Source organism: Sapajus apella, unplaced genomic scaffold, assembly GCF_009761245.1.
Source record: "Sapajus apella isolate SASKATOON/1434 unplaced genomic scaffold, GSC_monkey_1.0 scaffold170, whole genome shotgun sequence".
Taxonomy (NCBI): domain Eukaryota; kingdom Metazoa; phylum Chordata; class Mammalia; order Primates; family Cebidae; genus Sapajus; species Sapajus apella.
This window is the reverse complement of record NW_022437110.1, coordinates 318,115-334,970: the sequence shown is the minus strand read 5'-3', so window position 1 is coordinate 334,970 and position 16,856 is coordinate 318,115. Positions and strand designations below refer to the sequence as shown.

Sequence of the window (16,856 nt, the reverse complement as noted above, 5' to 3'; positions counted from 1 at the left end):
CTGGAGGTCCATGCTTCATCCCCCTCTGGGGCCTAGGGGGACTGGAGGTCCATGCTTCGTTGCCTTCTGGGGCTTGGGGGGCACTGGAGGTCCATGCTTTATTCCGTGCTGGGGCCTAGGGGGACTGGAGGTCCATGCTGCGTCCCCCGCTGGGGCCTGGAGGCACTGGAGGTCCATGCTGTATTCCCCGCTGGGGCCCTGCCTTCTGCGCAGCTCTGCGCTCACCCGAGAGGGCTGGGATAGGTGGGCATAGGCTCCCAGGAGCTGACTGCGGGCCTGCCCAGTGAGGCAGGGCTGTTTCCTCGCTGGGACCCTGGTGTTCTCAGGTGGGACACAGGGGTCTGGACTGGAGGGAGGCTGGAGACACAGGTGGAGGTTGGGTGCACATACCTGCCTTCTCCCCGGGAGAGACGCCACGGGTGCCCAGAGCTGCAGGATTTGCTCCCTCTGTGAAGTGCCCTCCTGGGGTCCAGAGGGGCAGTGTGGTTACAGACGCCGGCCCAGGATGTCAGGGGCCGGTCTCGGAGCCTGCCTGAGAGCTGTGCAGCCCTGGTTTGGTCGCGTTCCTCAGACGCCCCTGCCTTGCTGTTACAGACGGCCAATGGAAACGTGGAGGCCAAGGTGGTGTGCTTCTACCGGAGGCGGGATATCTCCAGCACGCTCATCGCCCTGGCCGACAAGCACGCAAGTGAGTCCGGCCTCCCTGGGGTGCCCGCCTGGCGGGAGGGTCGGCTGGGAGGGCTGGCAGGGACCTTCCTCCCTGGGGTCCTGGCCTCACAGGGCCACCCTCTGCCCGGCTCTCTGACCTCTCCTTTTCTCCCCTCTACAGTGGGTGGGGGTGTCCTGGCTCCGTTCCCTTGGGGAAGTGGCCTGTTTCTCACTGGCATCCTCTGTGAGCTTGGCATGGGGTGTGGCTGGGTGTGGGCATCATTGATTGTGGCTTCTTTTTTTCTTTTATGATGACCTGGAGACTTTCAGGCTGGTGGGACCCTGCTGCCTGCAGCTGCCCAGGTCCCTCTCCTTTCAGTTGTGCTTGGCTTCTGTTGGCATTCTGAGTAGCGTTTTCAGAAAATCACGTATTCTCTACACTTCAAACACAGTTCAGTAAACTGGCTGCGAGGGGCTGCTGCGGCCAGCACAGCGCACGGCAGGAAGCCACCGTGGGAATGTTCCCAGCCTTTGCGGTCAGCTTCTCCCCTAGGAATAGGCATTCACAGGTGGTGGGGTCACCTGTGCCGGGGAACGCCGACTTCAGAGCCAGGAGGCCCCCCACACCCTCCACCCGCTCCTGACACAGGGCCTGTCGGGCTGGGCACACCTGCACCAGCCACAGTGGGTGTCTTTTCTGGAGGGGTGCCTCACTGAGGGTCCCTCAGCTGTGGGTGGGGCAGGCGTGAGGGGTGTTCTTGGCTTCTGCTCTGGTGCATCACTGGGGTGGGATCTGAGCCAGGCTGAGGCTGTGGGCCATAGGGTGACATGTCCCAGTAGGTGTGGCATGTGACTGCCTGAGCACCCGTGTTGCTGGGGTGGGCCAAGGTCCCACCTATAGCCTCCCACGACCCTTAACAGGGTGTGGTCCAGGGACTGTGGAGTGGCAGTGGGTTGGGTGGGAAGCCCCTGGCATCTTCTGCCCCTCCCAGTGCCATGGGTGAAAAGCAGGAGGCTGGCCCAGGCGACCTCCCCCTGCCCTGGAAGGGGCTTCGGGACGGGCAGACGGTCCAGCCCCCGGTGCCTTGTTCCTGAGCCTTTGCTGGGATTCGGCCGGGCAGGCACTTATAGGAAGGAATGTGCCCTTGGTATGTCCCCACTGCCTTGCCCACCGGACAGCTAGGACCTTTCCTCAGCACCTAGAGGATGCGGACGTGAGCTGCCCTGGGCCAGTGCAGCTGGGCTGGGCCTCGGGGCATGTGGCTGGCCCAAAGGGAGCTGCCACTTGACCACGGGCTTCCTCTGGCTTCGTGAGGAACTGGAAACTGCTGGGTCTCTGCTTGGAGTGGGGAGCGTTCCAGGTGGGGTGACCCTTGACCTCTGACCTCAAAGCTTGTATACTCCACCCCTGCACTCGGTGGCCTCCAGGCACCACAGAAGAGAGCTGGTGTGTTGCTGGGGTGTTGCAGCTCCCCAAGCTGCATGTTCTGGAGGGTGTCTGGAGCGGCCGCTGGCCTTGCAGGTGCGGGACACCAACCAGTGGCACAGCCATTGGCTCTTCATGTCGGGGGCTGGCCTGTCGGCGCTGTAGAGAGTAGGCCGGCTCGCTGGAGAAGCAGGCTGAGCAGCCACAATGTGGCCCTGCCTGTCTGTGTGGCCTGGGGAGTCAGGTGCCACCGCTGATTTGGGCATGTTTGTGGCTGGCCAAGGGCGGATCCAGGCCCTGTCCTCTGGCACCTGGGGCACAGTGTCCCTGCTTCAGAGAGCCTGCATCGGTGGCTTTGAGGGTACTGGGGCCCCCTGGGTTGAGGTTCTGCTCTCAGATGCCCCAGAGGACAGCCTTTTGCTGGGAGGGCCCCAGAAGGGGACTCCAGACATAAAGTGATTGGGAGGAGTCACAGGCAGGCTTTCTAGAAGGGCCTTGCTGGGGCTGCGGGACTGGGCAGAGGGCAGTGTCCCAGCCTGAGCACTGGCCCCTGAGGAGCCCAGGGCAGTCCCTTCAGACGGGGCTTCCTGGAAAGCTGCATGGGCAACCCTTTCGAATGGAGAGCTCAGCGCAGGGAGCGGGCGTCAGGGGTGACAGGTCTGCGCTGGTCCAGGGGCTTGGAGCACAGACACTCATGACTAGCGGCTGGGCCTCGAGGTGACTGCAGGGCCCACACCTCCCAGGCCGTGTCCACTTGTGTGTTTCTCCTGCTCCTCCATGAGCTACTGTAGCCGGGGTGAGGCCCCTGGCTGCCCCCAGGGACAGGTGTGAGGACACTCTGGTAGGCCTCTGGCTTTCCCACGTTGCTGCCTCCGCCCAGTCCCTGCTGGGGCGCCCCCCCTGCCACAGCACAGGCCTCAAGCTGGGGGGTAGACACCTGCCAGGCTGCACTGCAGCCCCTGCGGCAGAGAAGCCCCCACCCTGGCAGAGCCTGTGAGCATGAGGCCTTTCTCAAGGCTGAATGACAGGCAGAGAGGAATGTCCCTCCTCAGAGTCTCCCAGAGTGGGGCGTGGGGGCCCAGGAGACCCCAGCCAAGAGTGGGTGTGAGGGCAGAGCCCAGCCTAGCCCTGAGCCTGGGGCTGCCATGCCCCAGGCCTCATGCTCTGGTGTATTTGGGGTCCCAGGGAGGGCTCACTGTGGGGTTCAGGGCGCACTAACCAGCCCCACCTCCTGCCTGGCTGCCTCTGCCTGTTGGGGGTCTCCTGGGACCTTTAGGTCCACCTCACTGCAGCTCTGGCCAGCCGTGAGGCAGGAACCGCAGCTCTTGACAGGCTGCACCCCGGAGCCGTGTTCTGCTGATGGGGGCGCTGGTGAGGTGGGGGTCTTGGAGCCACTGTGGGTATCTGTCTAGGCTGGGCCAGTGCTCCAGTGGGGCCTGGCATAGGGCAGGTGTGACCCAAAGCCAGCCTCTGGCTCTGGTGATGTCTGAGTTCAGGGTGCAGTTTGCTCGTGGGTCCCCAGGAGTGGGCGTGAGTGAGGTGTGTTGGCCTGGGACTGGGGCTGTTCTGGTCGGCCTTGCCCTGTTGTATGGACCGGGAGGAGGTGAGGCTCAGCAGGGCAGACACCCTGGGCCCCTGAGGCCCAGATAGGGCTGACCCAGAACAGGCCCAGCATGGCCGTTCCCAGCCTTAGTCTCAGCTGTGGGTGCCTGGGGGTGCCTAGAGGAGCCAGGACTTCTCACAGGTACCACCAGGGGGCAGCAGAGGGTGAGCATTCTGGCTGGCTGTGGTCTGGTCTGGCCGGCAGGGTGCTGGGTGTGGGAGGGGACAGCTGGGAGCACCCCTGCATGCCCCCATTTTTCATGTTATAAGAACCCTACCTGGGTTCCTAGCACAGGGCAGGAATCCCCATGCAGCTGGCCCGCACCCGGCCCCAGCCTCATCTGGACAGCCTGTTCTGGGAAGCCCCGCTGGCGTGGGGGCAGAGGTGGTCACTGGGCAGGGCCCGCCGCAGCCAGGCTTGCCTGGGCTCGCTCTGCTCTGGGCTTGGGCATCGGTGGGTGGGCGGCCGAAGTAGGGGGCGTTTAGGCCCAAGTGATCTTCCACCGGGTGGTCTTCAGGCCCCACTGGGAGGCCTGTGGCCCCCGCTCTGCCCTGTCCCCTGGCGGCACAGCCCTCGGTCCGGGCCCTGGGCAGGGAGCAGCCACTGTGCTGCGCTGACCCTGCTGCCGGGTGCTGTCTGTCTGTTATATAGCCCTGTCAGTCTGCTATAAGGCCGGACCGGGGGCGGACAACGGCGAGGAAGGTAAGAGCCGGCCTCCGCAAGGAGGGGGTCCTCCTGTCTGTGTCCCTGGGCTGGGGGCGGCAGCGCCGCTGAGGGACAGAGTTTGGACGGGCTGCCTGCATGCCTGCCTCTGCGCCTGGCCGGCCCTCCCTGTGTCCGGCCCACGGCCCAGCCTTGGTGCGGCCCCGGCCGAGGGTGTCCTGCTGGTGCGGGAGGTTTGTGGTGGGCTGTGTGGGGCTGTCTGGCACATGATGGGGACGGATGGAGGATGCTGCCCCTCGCCCTCCTGGCCTGGGCACTTGGCAGCACCAGCTACCCGCTCCTCTTGCTCTCGCTCTCGCCTGCTGCTTCTGGGGCTGGCCCGGACCTGGCTGTCCCTCCTCCTCCCGTCTTCATGCCCTGGGAAACCTGGGCCTTCAGGGTGCCTGGACTTAAAGGGCACATGGGCACTAGAGTGTCCACAGGGGCACCTGCCAAGGAGCCGCTGGGCCGCCATGGGGTGGGGACAGCGGGACAGTATCTGGCAGGAGGAGGTGCCTGCCGGGACTGGGCCTCCAAGTGTTGGCGCCGGTGGGTGGGCCTTGGTCTGGCAGCGTGTGTCTGCCATGGTGCTGACGGGGCTTCTTGTCCTTCAGGGGAAATAGAAGAGGAAATGGAGAATCCGGAAATGGTGGACCTGCCGGAGAAACTCAAGCACCAGCTTCGGCATCGGGAGCTGTTCCTCTCCCGGCAGCTAGAGTCCCTGCCAGCCACGCACATCAGGTAGCCCCCGGCAGCTCCCGCCTCGGCCCCTCGGGCTGCCCTCGCCCTCCAGCCTGCCCGTCCTTCTCTTCCAGGGGCAAGTGCAGCGTCACCCTGCTCAACGAGACCGAGTCGCTGAAGTCCTACCTGGAGCGGGAGGTGAGGCCCAGCCCAGCCGGGTCTGCTTGGCAGCCCCGGGCCACTGTTTACTCTACCTGTGTCCTCTGCTGGCCTGGGCAGCGGGGACAAGTTTCCCTCCTGGCTGTAGGCCCAGGCTGTTCTGGGGGGAAGCAGGGATTGCCTCCTGACGGTCACTTCCAGGTGTATTAACGTGCAGCCGCCCCTGCGTCCAGAGTCCTGGGCCAGGAGCATGGGGCTCTCCCCTCTTTCTCCTGCCTCCTGAATAACTGACAAGGGGAGGTCCCCCTAGGGAGGGAGTGGCTGAGGGGAGGGTGGGGGGCAGGAGCCACCTGGGTCTTCGCAGGAACCTTGGCTGGTCTCCCCTGGGTGGTGGGCAGAGTCCTCGCAGGCCACTTCCTTCGCCGGCCTGAGGTGCCCCTGGGGCTGCAGGCATGGCCTGGGCACTGTTGGCCTCTGGGGCGGGCAGTTCTTATCTGGCGGTCATCTGTGATTATGCGGTTACTCACCTCATGGCATCCCCCAAGTCGTGACAGCTAAACATCGTCTCCAGGCAATGCCACACGTCCCTGGGGAGCAGCGTTGCCTGGCGGAGCTCCGGGGCACCAGGGCTGCTGTGAGAAGCAGCTAACGGGAGGGCTGAGTTTTCCGAGGCCATGTGGGGGGAAGCGTCTAGAGCGTGTCAGTTCCCCTGAGCTCCTGTCACAGTTGTAGGAGACACCTGGCAAGGGGCGGGTGCATCTCCAGGCCTGGGACTTGGCCTCCTGCTGCCATCTGGCCAGAGCCTTGTGTGTGGCCTGAACACCCCCAGCGTGTCCAGCCAGCTCAGATGCAGGTTGCTGGATGATGCCTCCGCCCTGCCCATCCTAGGGGGGCTCGTCTCTCTGCCGTGGCCGTCGGTGCTCTGGGATGGGGTCTGAAGGATCCAGATGGCCACGGTGTGGCCCAAACTCGGCCCTGAACTACCCGCCCGGTCCCCATTCCCGCCACACAGCCTGGAAGCAGGCACGAAGGGCGACAGTGGCTCAGCTGGGGCTGTGGTCGTGCCCCAGGCCCTAGCGCAGAGTCATGAGCAGGCAGACTCGAGCAGGCAGGGCCCGGCTGGGGGTCCTAACACGTGCCTGGAGCATGGGCTGGCCCGAACCCTCTCAGGCTGCCTGACCAGCTTCCCTGGAGTCTGAGCCGAAACCAAGAAGCCACCTGCTGGGCGGGAGGGAGGCTGTGGGGTCGCCGTGAATGTTTCCACTGGGGAATGTTTCCACTAGAGGAGTACAGTTTAGAAAGACCCCTTAGTGACAGAGCCACACAGAGAGGGTGAGACTGCAGAAATGTATCTGGACACGGAAAATGTTTGTTAGCAAAAAAGGCCCCTGATGAAGCGGCAGGTGCGGTGACAAACCTGTCTGTGCTGTGTCTGCCCTAGAAAAGGCTGGGTCGACTCCCGCCCTGGGACAAAACAGGCTGCGCATTCAGCTGCTGGGCACCCTGAAACCTCCTGCTGCTCCATGCCGCCTTTCCCTGCTCCTTTTTTCTTTTTTGAGACGGAGTTTCTCACTCTTGCTGCCCAGGCTGGAGTGCAGTGGCGCAATCTTGGCCCACTCCAGCCTCCGGACCCCAAGTTCAAGCAATTCTCCTGCCTCAGCCTCCCTAGTAGTTGGGATTACAGGCGTGCGCCACCATGCCTGGCTAATTTTTTATATTTTTAGTAGAAATGGGGTTTTATCATGTTAGCCAGGCTGGTCTTGAACTCCTGATCTCAGGTAATCTGCCTGCCTTGGCCTCCCAAAGTGCTGGGATTACAGGTGGGAACTATTGCTTCCTCCCTTTTTCTTACCTGGGGTTTCTGAGCAGCCCCAAGGTGGGAATTTAATGTAACAGGCCCCGGGGGGAGTTCACTTAGCACCCAGCAGAAGCAAACGCCACTGGCCCTTGCACGATCGTGCCCCTGCCTAACCTCCTGGCGGATGAAGTCCTGATAAGCACGGGCCCCCGTTACAGCCAAGCAGGGGTGTGGAGACAGCAGTTGCAGACACACGCAGGCCTCGGCCAACGGAGCAGTCCAGCACCAAACAGAAACCACGTGTGTTTATTAATTTAAAGAAATAGGCAGGCCGGGTGCCGTGGCTCATCCCTGTAATCCCAGTATTTTGGGAGGCCAAGGCCGGGGAATCACTTGAACTCCAGAGTTGAAGAGCAGCCTGGGCAGCGTAGCAAGACCTCACCTCTACAAAAGTCAAACAAAAATAGCCAGCTACTCAGGAGGCTGAGCTGAGGATCCCTTGAGTAAAGAGGTGGAGGCCACAGTGACTGAAGATGGTGCCACTGAACTCCAGCCTGGGTGACAGAGCAAGACGCTCATTCAGAAAAACAAAAAAGATCCAGGCAGGGTGGGAGCTGAGGCTGAGCTGAGCCTGGCAGCTGGCCTCTGGATAGCCGTGTCCATTCAAGAGGATGAAGGCTGAGCAGTGTGGCTCCTGGTCACATGTGGAGCAGGTGTCATGCTGGACTTTAAAGGTAGCTCTTGAAAGAAAAGATGCAGAGTAGCTTTCAGAATAGGAAAGGGGGAAAGCAGGTAAAGACTGGAGAAGACGACCCACAGGAATCAGGAAGATGACCTGGAAACGGGAGGGGGAGTGGGCGCCAGGTACATGAAGAGGAAAGCGCAGCCCTGGCCGAGGCCAAGTGCTCGGGATGGGGCTCCAGGGCCAGACCTGGACAGGCCTGCTTTAAAAATCATCAGACCAGCCCAGTGCAGTACACACAGAGCCAGACAGCGGAAGGTCGGCAAAGGCTACGTCCTGCAGATTCCATCCCAGAGGGAGCCCGGGGGCCCTGGTGTGAGGCGACCTGAGATGGAGTGCTGGCGGGAAGGGCTGTGCCTGCTGCATGGGTGGTGGCCAGTGGTGCTGGGTCCGGATGGCCCCGTAGCTGGGTCCAGATTTATCCCTAGCTCTCCAGTGGTTGCCACTCCTCCAAGGTCGTGCCCAGAGCTCCTGATTTTCGTTGCTCTTAAACACCTTAGATCAGTTAGAGCTTCATGTTGCTGCTGCTGATAGGAATGGTTTTGTAGCTGGGTGTGGTGTACACCTGTAGTGCCAACTACTCGGAGGATCACTTGAACCCAGGAGGCAGAGGCTGCAGTGAGCTGCAGCTGCACCGCCGCACTCCAGCCTGGGCAACAGAGCGAGACCATGTCTCAGAAAGGAAAGTTAGTCATGGTTTCTGTGCTGCAGTTGTGTTCCACCTGCCCCAGTAAGGACTCATGGAGCCCAGCCCCGCCCCTGCAGCTGCTCAGAGGCTGCTGCCCCTGCTGACCCTCAGCATGTCTCCCCCATGCAGGGTCACAGGGCAGGTGCCCTGATCCCTCCAGCGATCCTTGTGGCCCTGCTGTAGGCTCCTCCCGGGCATGGCGAGAGCTGTGGGGGCTCCTGTGCCCTCTTTCCTGCGCCCGTGCCGCCCTGCAGGAGCTCTGGGCAGCACTTTGCCGGCGGCCCCGGCTGCACTGATGCCTCTCTCTCCTGTGTTGTTTTCCAGGATTTCTTCTTCTATTCTCTAGTCTATGACCCACAGCAGAAGACCTTGCTGGCGGATAAAGGAGAGATTCGAGTAGGAAACCGGTACCAGGCGGACATCACCGACTTGTTAAAAGAAGGTAGGGGTGGGCTGCCCTGGGCACGTGCCCTCCGTCCTGTCCTGCCCTGCCAGGTGATACTGGGTGAGAGGGGCTGGCACACGGCTGCCATGGCAGGGACTCGTGTGACTGGAGGTGGCAGGTGCAGGCCTGGAGGCCTGGGCTCTGTCCACATGGGTGGTGTGTGTGGGCCTTCCCCACCCACTCCTGGTGATGGTGGGGTTCTGGGAAAGCCCCAGGCAGCGTGCGGTGATCAGCTGTCCCTGTACCAGGAGACCCGGTTTCCTTTTGGCAGTTGTTCTTTTTTTTTTTTTCAGATGGAGTCTTGCTCTGTCACCCAGGCAGGAGTGCAGTGGCACGATCTCTGTTCACTGTAACCTCCACCTCCTGGGTTCAAGTGATTCTCCGGCCTCAGCCTCCTGAGTAGCTGGGATTATGGGTGCCCACCAGCAAGCCCAGATAATTTTTGTATTGTTAGTAGAGACGGGGTTTCGCCATGTTGGCCAGGTTGGTCTCGAACCCCTGACCTCAGGTGATCCACCCGCCTCAGCCTCCCAAAGTGCTGGGATTACAGGTGTGAGCCACTGTGCCCGGCCTTGCAGTTAGTTTTCATTACTTTTTTTTTTTTTTTGACAAGGTCTGGCTGTGTTAACCAGGCTGGAGTGCAGTGGTGCGATCACAGCTCACTGCAGGCGTGGGTGATGCTCCCACCTCAGCCCCTCGTATAGCTGGGACTGCAGGCACATACCACCACACCCTGCTAATTTTTTTGTATTTTTAGTAGAAACAGGGTTTTGCAGTGTTGCCCAGCTTGGTCTAAAACCCCTGACCTCAAATGATCTGCTTGCCTCAGCCTCCCAAAGTACTGGATGACAGGCGTGAGCCATTGCGCCCGCCTCATTACTTTCTTAAAGTTCTTTTTGTCTCCAGAAATTTTTTTCTGGATGAGTCTACCTGCGTTTTGTGTCTTACCTGTGGGTGCCCTGCGCTTGATGCCTGTGGTGGCTGTGGAGCTTCTGTCACCCCAGATGCAGGTGGCTTCCGTCTGCCGGGTGCTTCGGCAGCCCTGGTGGGGAGTCCTGGGTCTCCCTGTGTACCCTTCTCTACCCTGTCCCTCATCTCCCTGCTGGGCAGGGCTGCAAGGCTGCCCTGCAGACCCAGGCTCTGCCCCGAGGGTCAGCAGGGACTTGCAGCTTTGCTTCTTGCCGTCATGATCAAGGGGTTTGGTGGTTTTCCTATTTTGGTTTGTTTTGAGAGCGGGTCTTGTTGTGTTGCCCAGGCTGGACTTGAGGTCCTGGGCTCCAGCAAGCCTCAAGCCTCAGCCTTCTGGGTAGCAGGGGCTGTTTCATGTTCTTGTTGGTCGTACGTGAGGTGCTGGTGCGCCTCACAGTTGCTGGGGTGCCACCTTCCTCAGGCACCTGTGGGCTCCAGCACTGGGCTCACAGGGCTGCTGCATTGCCAGCGTTCCTGCTCTGGGAGGTGCTGGGCTTGGGGAAAGACCCCCACCTCTCTCCGGGCGCACAGCGCGCGTCGACACCTGGGTCTAGATTTGGGCCCTCGAGCCAGAATTGGGGGGCTATGAGCGCCCAGCAGCTGCCTCTGGTGCCACAGCAGTTCTGTGGACCCCTCTGTCCTAAAGACAGTGTCTGGGAGGGCCAGCTATCCCACCTCCTCCCCCAGCCAGCCCCACGTGGCTGGTGTGAAAAATCATGCTCCGTGTTTAACCATTGGAGTCAGGCTGGCAGCCCAGCACGTGGCTGGCATGTGGGGTCACTGCCCCCTCAGCCTCTCTGTGTCCTGTTGCCATAGCGTGCTCACCTCTGCTCCACTCAGATGTCGACCTGGGGTCCTGGCTTCTCTCTCCTCTATCTTTCTGGAGTGTTTTTGTGATGAGCTTGGACCCTGGAGCCCCTGCCAGCCACGCGACTTTGGAGGGTCTCTGTCTTCCTTGTGGACAGTGTCCAGCAGTAGGGTCACAGAGTAGCCGGCCTGGGTGAGCCCTGGGTCTTCGGGACTTGTGGCAGGTGTCTTAAGGGGACTTTCAGCCTCACACATGGGGACCTCAGGCCTGCACGCTCTCTGTTCTTCCTCGGACTCGGGGCAGGTTGGGCCAGAGGCTGGCAGGTGCTGGTGGGGACCTGGCCTCCAGGCATCCTCCCTCCCTCTCATGTCCCATTTGGCCCCACTTTTCCTTGGTATCATGGTCCAGCACCTTCTGCCACCCCATCTCTCCCCTGAGCTTTCTTTTTTTGAGATGGAGTATGGCTCTGTCGCCCAGGCTGGGGTGTGGTGGCGCCATCTGGGCTCACTGCAACCTCTGCCTCCTGGCTTCAAGTGATTCTCCTGTGTTCAAGCAATTCTCCTGCTTCAGCCTCCCGAGTAGCTGAGACTACAGGCGCATGCCACCACACCTGGTTCATCTTTTGCTTTTTTTTTTTTTTTTTTATCTTTTGCATTTTTAGTAGAGACGGGGTTTCACCATGTTGGCCAGGCTGGTCTCGATCTTTTGAACTTGTGATTTGCCTGCCTCGGCCTCCCAAAGTGCTGGGGTTATAGGCGTGAGCCACGGCGCCCGGCCTGAGCTCACTTTCTTTCTGTTTCCTGGCCTCTTTTCATGGACGTAACTTCTCACCTCTCTGAGGCTGTTACAGTTTTGCTAAGCACCCAGCCCAGCCTGCCACAGGTTTATTTCACTTGACGGCCACCTGGTTCCTTGTTGGTGTGTTTTGTTCTGCATCTCTCCTTGGGCCTGCTTTCCAGGCTGGGTCCCTCTGTAGGGTGGGTCTGAGCCTGCGGAGGCCGCTGTGCTGGGCCTGGGCTGTGGGTCTGAGCCTGCGGAGGCCGCTGTGCTGGGCCTGGGCTGTGGGTCTGAGCCTGCGGAGGCTGCTGTGCAGGGCCTGGGCTGTGGGTCTGAGCCTGCGGAGGCCGCTGTGCTGTGCTGTGCTGGGCCTGGTCTGTGGCCTTCAGGGTGCCCTGCTGTCATTTCCAGGTCTCCCAGCCCGGGGCTGTGCCATCCTGGCCTGGCCAAGGGTGAAGGCCTGGCAGCCGCGCCCCAGTGGAAAGGCAGCATCCATGGCTGGGAGACAAGGGACAGCACAGATCACTTGAGGGCCAGAGAGTGAGGAGCCTCCTCAGGTCAGAGGCCCTCGCCTGGCGCCTCCATCCCTCCGGCCCCAGCCTGGCCTTCAGCCTGGTGGGAGAATGGGCCGCGAGGCGCCCCTGTCCTCCCACGCACCCAGGGCCGAGATCCAGCCTGGAGAGACCTGGTGGAGCTCTGCAGGGGCTGGAGCGATGGGGCTGAGGGTCCCCCAGCCTGAGCCAGCCGCAGAGCTGGCCTCCCCACCCACACTGCCTTCCCCGCTGCCCTGCCGTTCCTTGGCTTCTGGGCCACTGGTACAAGGGGCAGGGCTCTCAACAGCTGCTGAGGGTCGGGCCGGGGCTTCCAGAGCCCTCCACACCTCCTGGAGGCCGTGTCCCTCTTGAGTGATAGAAAATTGCACACTCATGCACCTGCCTTTAGTGAGTGAAATGTCAAAGGGAGTGTGACCGTCATCAGTGATGAGGACAGGCAGAGCCCCGTGGCCTGCGGTCTCACTCCAAGGTTCAGCTGCTTGGCAGTTGGGGAACTGGGCCCTGGCTTCCCCAGGGTACCCCTGAGCCAGGGTGAGGAATCCACCCCAGGCTGGAGACCCCCAGCCCACGTTGCTCGTCCCACAGCCCCAGGCCCTTCACCTCCAGGCCATGCAGCGTCCCTTCCCTCCGCGGCACCGCACTTCCCTGGCCGGCCCCATCCCGAGTCTGGCCGAAGCTGTCCTCTGAGTTTGGCCAGGCATTGTTTTCTAGAGGCTGAAAGGCCTGACCCTCCCTGGACACATGGCCCAGGACGCCCGGCCCTCGGGGCAGGGTGTGGGAGCCAGTGCCTCTTAGCGAGAAATAGTGTTTTCTTGGGGACTTTTGACCGAGTCCAGCCCTGTCCTAGCCTCAAGAGCTCCCTCCATGCTGTAACTGCAGCAGGTGCCCCAGTGAAGGGCGACCCTGCCCTCGGTCGTCCTTGGTTGGGAGCGGCTGGCGGAGCCTGAGCCTGGCCCCTTGCACTGAGCCATGGAGGTGGCTCTGGGCAGAGAAGCGGGCAGAGGACAATTGTGGGAGCAGAGGACAGTCGTGGCGCTCATTCTCCAGGTCCTCCCCCTGGGTCAGGCTGGGCCACGCTCAGCCATATTCTCCTGGGGGTGTCTCCCAACACCATAGTCTTGTTCTTTGCAAGTAAAAGCATTTCATCAGAGCCCTCCCACCCTGGCCGGTCGCTGGTGTCACGTGGCCTCTTCACTAGCCTTGGGTTTCTCATTGACCCAACTCCCAGAAGGCAGGAAACAGCCGGTGGCCCCTGAGCCCCCCGCTCCCGTCTCTGGCTGTGCCGGGCTTAGCTGCGGCTGCCCCATAGCCCGTCAGGTTGGAGAGGGGCCAGGAGGGAGCCTGTGCCCCCAGGAGGTCCTGGAGGTGGTCCACCACTGCTGTGATGTGGCAGGACCCTCTTGTAACAGCAGGTGAATCTGAGTATCTCAAAATAAAAAGTTTGGGCCTGGCGCCGTGGCTCACACTTGTGATCCCAGCACTTTGGGAGTCCGAGGAGGTAGATCACCTGAGGCCAGGAGTTCAAGACCAGCCTAGGCAACATGATAAAATACTTTATAAAATACCGTCTCTACTAAAATACAAAAACTAGCCAGATGTGCTGTCAGCACCTGTGGTCCCAGCTACTCGGGAGGCTGAGGCAGGAGAATCACTTGAACCCAGTAGGTGGAGGTTGCAGTGAGCCGGGATCACTACAGTGCACTCCAGCCTGGGTGACAGAGTGAGACCTCGTCTCAAAAATAAATAAATACATAAAAATAAAAAGCTTGATTTAAATTTACACACCAACCTTTCCATGTCTCATGACCACGGTTCTTGGAGCCCAGCATTCTGGGGGGGCTAGGAGGCCCCTCAAGTGTGCACCCCATCCCTGGGTTGAGAGGCTACCGTGTGCCGAGTGTGCATGCGTATACCTGTGCGTGCCACAGCCTCCACCCAGGCCTCACCTACTGGGCCCTACAGCCCTTCCCCTCCCCCTCCCAGCAGCTCCCTGCACCCGGGGAGGAGGGGCGCCACCAGCGTGCTGGAAAGGTCACACTTCCTCCCTGTAGGCGAGGAGGATGGCCGAGACCAGTCCAAGCTGGAGACTAAGGTGTGGGAGGCGCACAACCCACTCACAGACAAGCAGATCGACCAGTTCCTGGTGGTGGCCCGGTGAGTCCTGCTCCTGGCAAGACCAGCAGGGGTGGTGCCTGGAGCTCCCGCTCTCCCTGCCCTGTGGTGGGTGTCGGGGACGTGGGGGTCTTGGATCCCATATCCCAACATGAATCCCATGGGCTGCAGCCCTGAGACCCCCCAGCAGTTTCCAGAGAGGCTCTGGAGTGTTCGGCCCAGGCCTTTCATTAAATAGAAGGGTGTCTTGTGTGTAGCACATGTGTCCCTGATGGGGCTCCCACTCCTGGGCCACTGGGAGCAAGTGGGCTGGGCCTGGTCAGGGAGCAGAGCCCTGGGCCAGGGCAAAGGCCGAGGCCTAGGAGAGGACCATGCGCCTTCCCTGCCAGCAGCCTGGGAGGTAGAGAAAACCTCAAAGAAGCCCTGAGGTGGCTCCAATCTATCGGGACACCCTCAGTCTGATGCACATGGGTTCCTGGGTGGGTGCTGGGCCCCGGGACACAGGCGTCCACGCTGCCTGCGGGCTGCTGCCTGCTGCCCATGGCCCCTGGTCCCCTGTACCTGGGGAGTGGCGTGCATGGGTGTAGCCCCTGCCTGTCCTGCCAGCACTTAGCGTGTCTCCTTTCCCCAGCTCTGTGGGTACCTTCGCACGGGCCCTGGACTGCAGCAGCTCTGTCCGGCAGCCCAGCCTGCACATGAGTGCCGCTGCCGCCTCCCGAGACATCACCCTGGTAAGTGGGCTGAGGGCTGGGACCTGGGGCGACCCACGGCCCAAGGTGGCTGTGCCCTTCCTCCTACCTGGGCCCAGCCTCTGCCCCAGGCATTTAGGGCCCCTGCAGAGGTGCTGTTCCACCTGGACTGGCCTTTCCTATCCACCCCAAGCTCGGCCAGCCTGTGCAGAGGGTGCAGGGAGGGACTGCCAGGGCCGCAGGGGATCCAGCCCCTTGAGGCAGTGGCGGGAGTGCGTGCCACGGGAGCCCAGGTGACACCGCTGTCTCCTGCCACAGTTCCACGCCATGGACACGCTCCACAAGAACATCTATGACATCTCCAAGGCCATCTCGGCACTGGTGCCACAGGGCGGCCCCGTGCTCTGCAGGGATGAGATGGAGGAGTGGTCGGCGTCAGAGGCCAACCTTTTCGAGGAGGCCCTGGAAAAATATGGGAAGGATTTCACGGACATTCAGCAAGATTTTGTGAGTACTGACGGTGGCAACAGGGGAGTGGCTGGCCATGCCCATCTCCGGGTAGGCTGCGGGGCGTCCGACGAGGGAGCCTGTCCTGCACCCTGATGCCCTGTGTGGAGCTGGGCGAGTTCCATTTCGCCTGCACTCAGCCGCCATAGTCCCTCCTGTCACATTGCGGCTCAGCCCAGGAGGCCATGTGCGCACTCAGCAGACGGACGTGGGGGCGCCAGTGGGGCCTGGGCATAGAGGGCCGCCACCACTGCACGTTGAGGATGAGCGTCGGCCCGGGGGGCAGAGGCCAGGGGTCCTCACGGAGACCTTCCCTCCCTTGCCACCCGCTCCAGCCCCAGGCTTGGTCTTGCTATGTTTTTGTTTTTGTTTGAGACGGAGCCTTGCTCTGTGCCCAGGCTGGAGTGCAGCGGCATAATCTCCGCCCACTGCAAGCTCCGCCTCCCGGGTTCCAGCAATTCTCCTGCCTCAACCTCTTGAGTAGATTTTGCTTTGTTTTTGACTAAGCTGAACCTCTCCTTCCTCATGTCCTTGTTCTCTGTCTCATGTGAGTTTGGCCCAGCAACAGGCCTAGAGGTTCTTCATGGTGCAGGGTCTTGCCCTCCCTGAACCTCCATCTCAGGACTCCCTACCCTCCTGCTGTCAGCTCCCCCAAAATACTTTCAAACCGGCCGGTGCGGTGGCCCGTGCCTGTTGTCCTACCAGTTAGGGAGGCCAAGGCTGGTGGATCACGAGGTCAGGAGTTCAAGGCCAGCCTGGCCAAGATGGTGAAACCCCATCTCTACTAAAAGTACAAAAAATTAGCCAACCGTGGTGGCCTGCACCTGTAATCCCAGCTACCCAGGAGGCTGAGGCAGAGAATTGCTTGAATCCGGGAGGCAGAGGTTGCAGTGAGCCAAGATGGCACCACTGCACTTCAGCTTGACGACAGAGCGAGACTGTCTAAAAAAAAGAAAAAAAAAAAATTTTAAACTAACCTGTTAGAAGAGCATCCAATGGGCCCCCAGAAAGGTGATGGGGCCCCAGACCGCCAGCCCTGGGGAGGTGGGGCCTGTGCCAGGGCAGGAAGGAGCCTCCAGAGGGGCTGGGCCACGGCGGGGTTGCTGGTATCTGATGAAAAGCACAGTCCAAGCCAGTGTAGCAGAGGCCAGAGAAACGTCTGAATTCTGAAGAAACAACACGGGGTTGGGTAGGGCGCCTGGACCTGAAGGGCCAGCGTGAGGCTCTCGAGGAGGCCCTGCTGCAGCGTGGTGTGGGGGCGTCTGGCCGAGGGGTGAGCTTGCCAGGCGAGAGGAGTCCCTGACTGTCCCTGGGGCCAGCAGCGTCTGCAAAGCAGATATAGATCTCTCCAGGCTTAAAAACAAATCAAGAAGAGCAGAGCTTTTTCAGACAAGAGGATGAGGTCTAGAAACAAAATTCACCAACTGGGCTCAGACCAGGGCAGAATTTGGGGGACACCCTGTTGAACGTGGTTCCCTCCCGAGGCAGCGCTTGGAAGGCTGGGGCTGGGGGCTATGTCTGGGTGCGGGGTCGGGAGGCGGGGGCTGG

The 16,856-nt window shown here is 61.3% G+C and overlaps 1 protein-coding gene across 6 annotated transcripts in view; it reads left to right on the top strand.

Annotated features, from left to right (window-relative positions):
* The window catches only part of MTA1 (metastasis associated 1), a 54,505-nt gene that overhangs the window by 27,972 nt on the left and 9,677 nt on the right, over window positions 1-16,856 (top strand). For 3 of the 6 annotated variants that reach the window (XR_004265287.1, XM_032267614.1, XM_032267613.1), the window contains exons 3-10: window positions 595-688; window positions 4,329-4,379; window positions 4,994-5,120; window positions 5,195-5,258; window positions 8,772-8,889; window positions 14,052-14,154; window positions 14,744-14,843; window positions 15,120-15,308. Coding sequence is in view for 5 of the 6 variants with exons in the window: in XM_032267614.1 (XP_032123505.1) it covers window positions 595-688; window positions 4,329-4,379; window positions 4,994-5,120; window positions 5,195-5,258; window positions 8,772-8,889; window positions 14,052-14,154; window positions 14,744-14,843; window positions 15,120-15,308 (846 nt within the window). In the remaining variant the exon portion in view is untranslated. The remainder of the gene's footprint in view (window positions 1-594; window positions 689-4,328; window positions 4,380-4,993; window positions 5,121-5,194; window positions 5,259-8,771; window positions 8,890-14,051; window positions 14,155-14,743; window positions 14,844-15,119; window positions 15,309-16,856) is intronic. The other 3 variants (XM_032267616.1, XM_032267615.1, XM_032267617.1) reach the window with 2 other exon arrangements.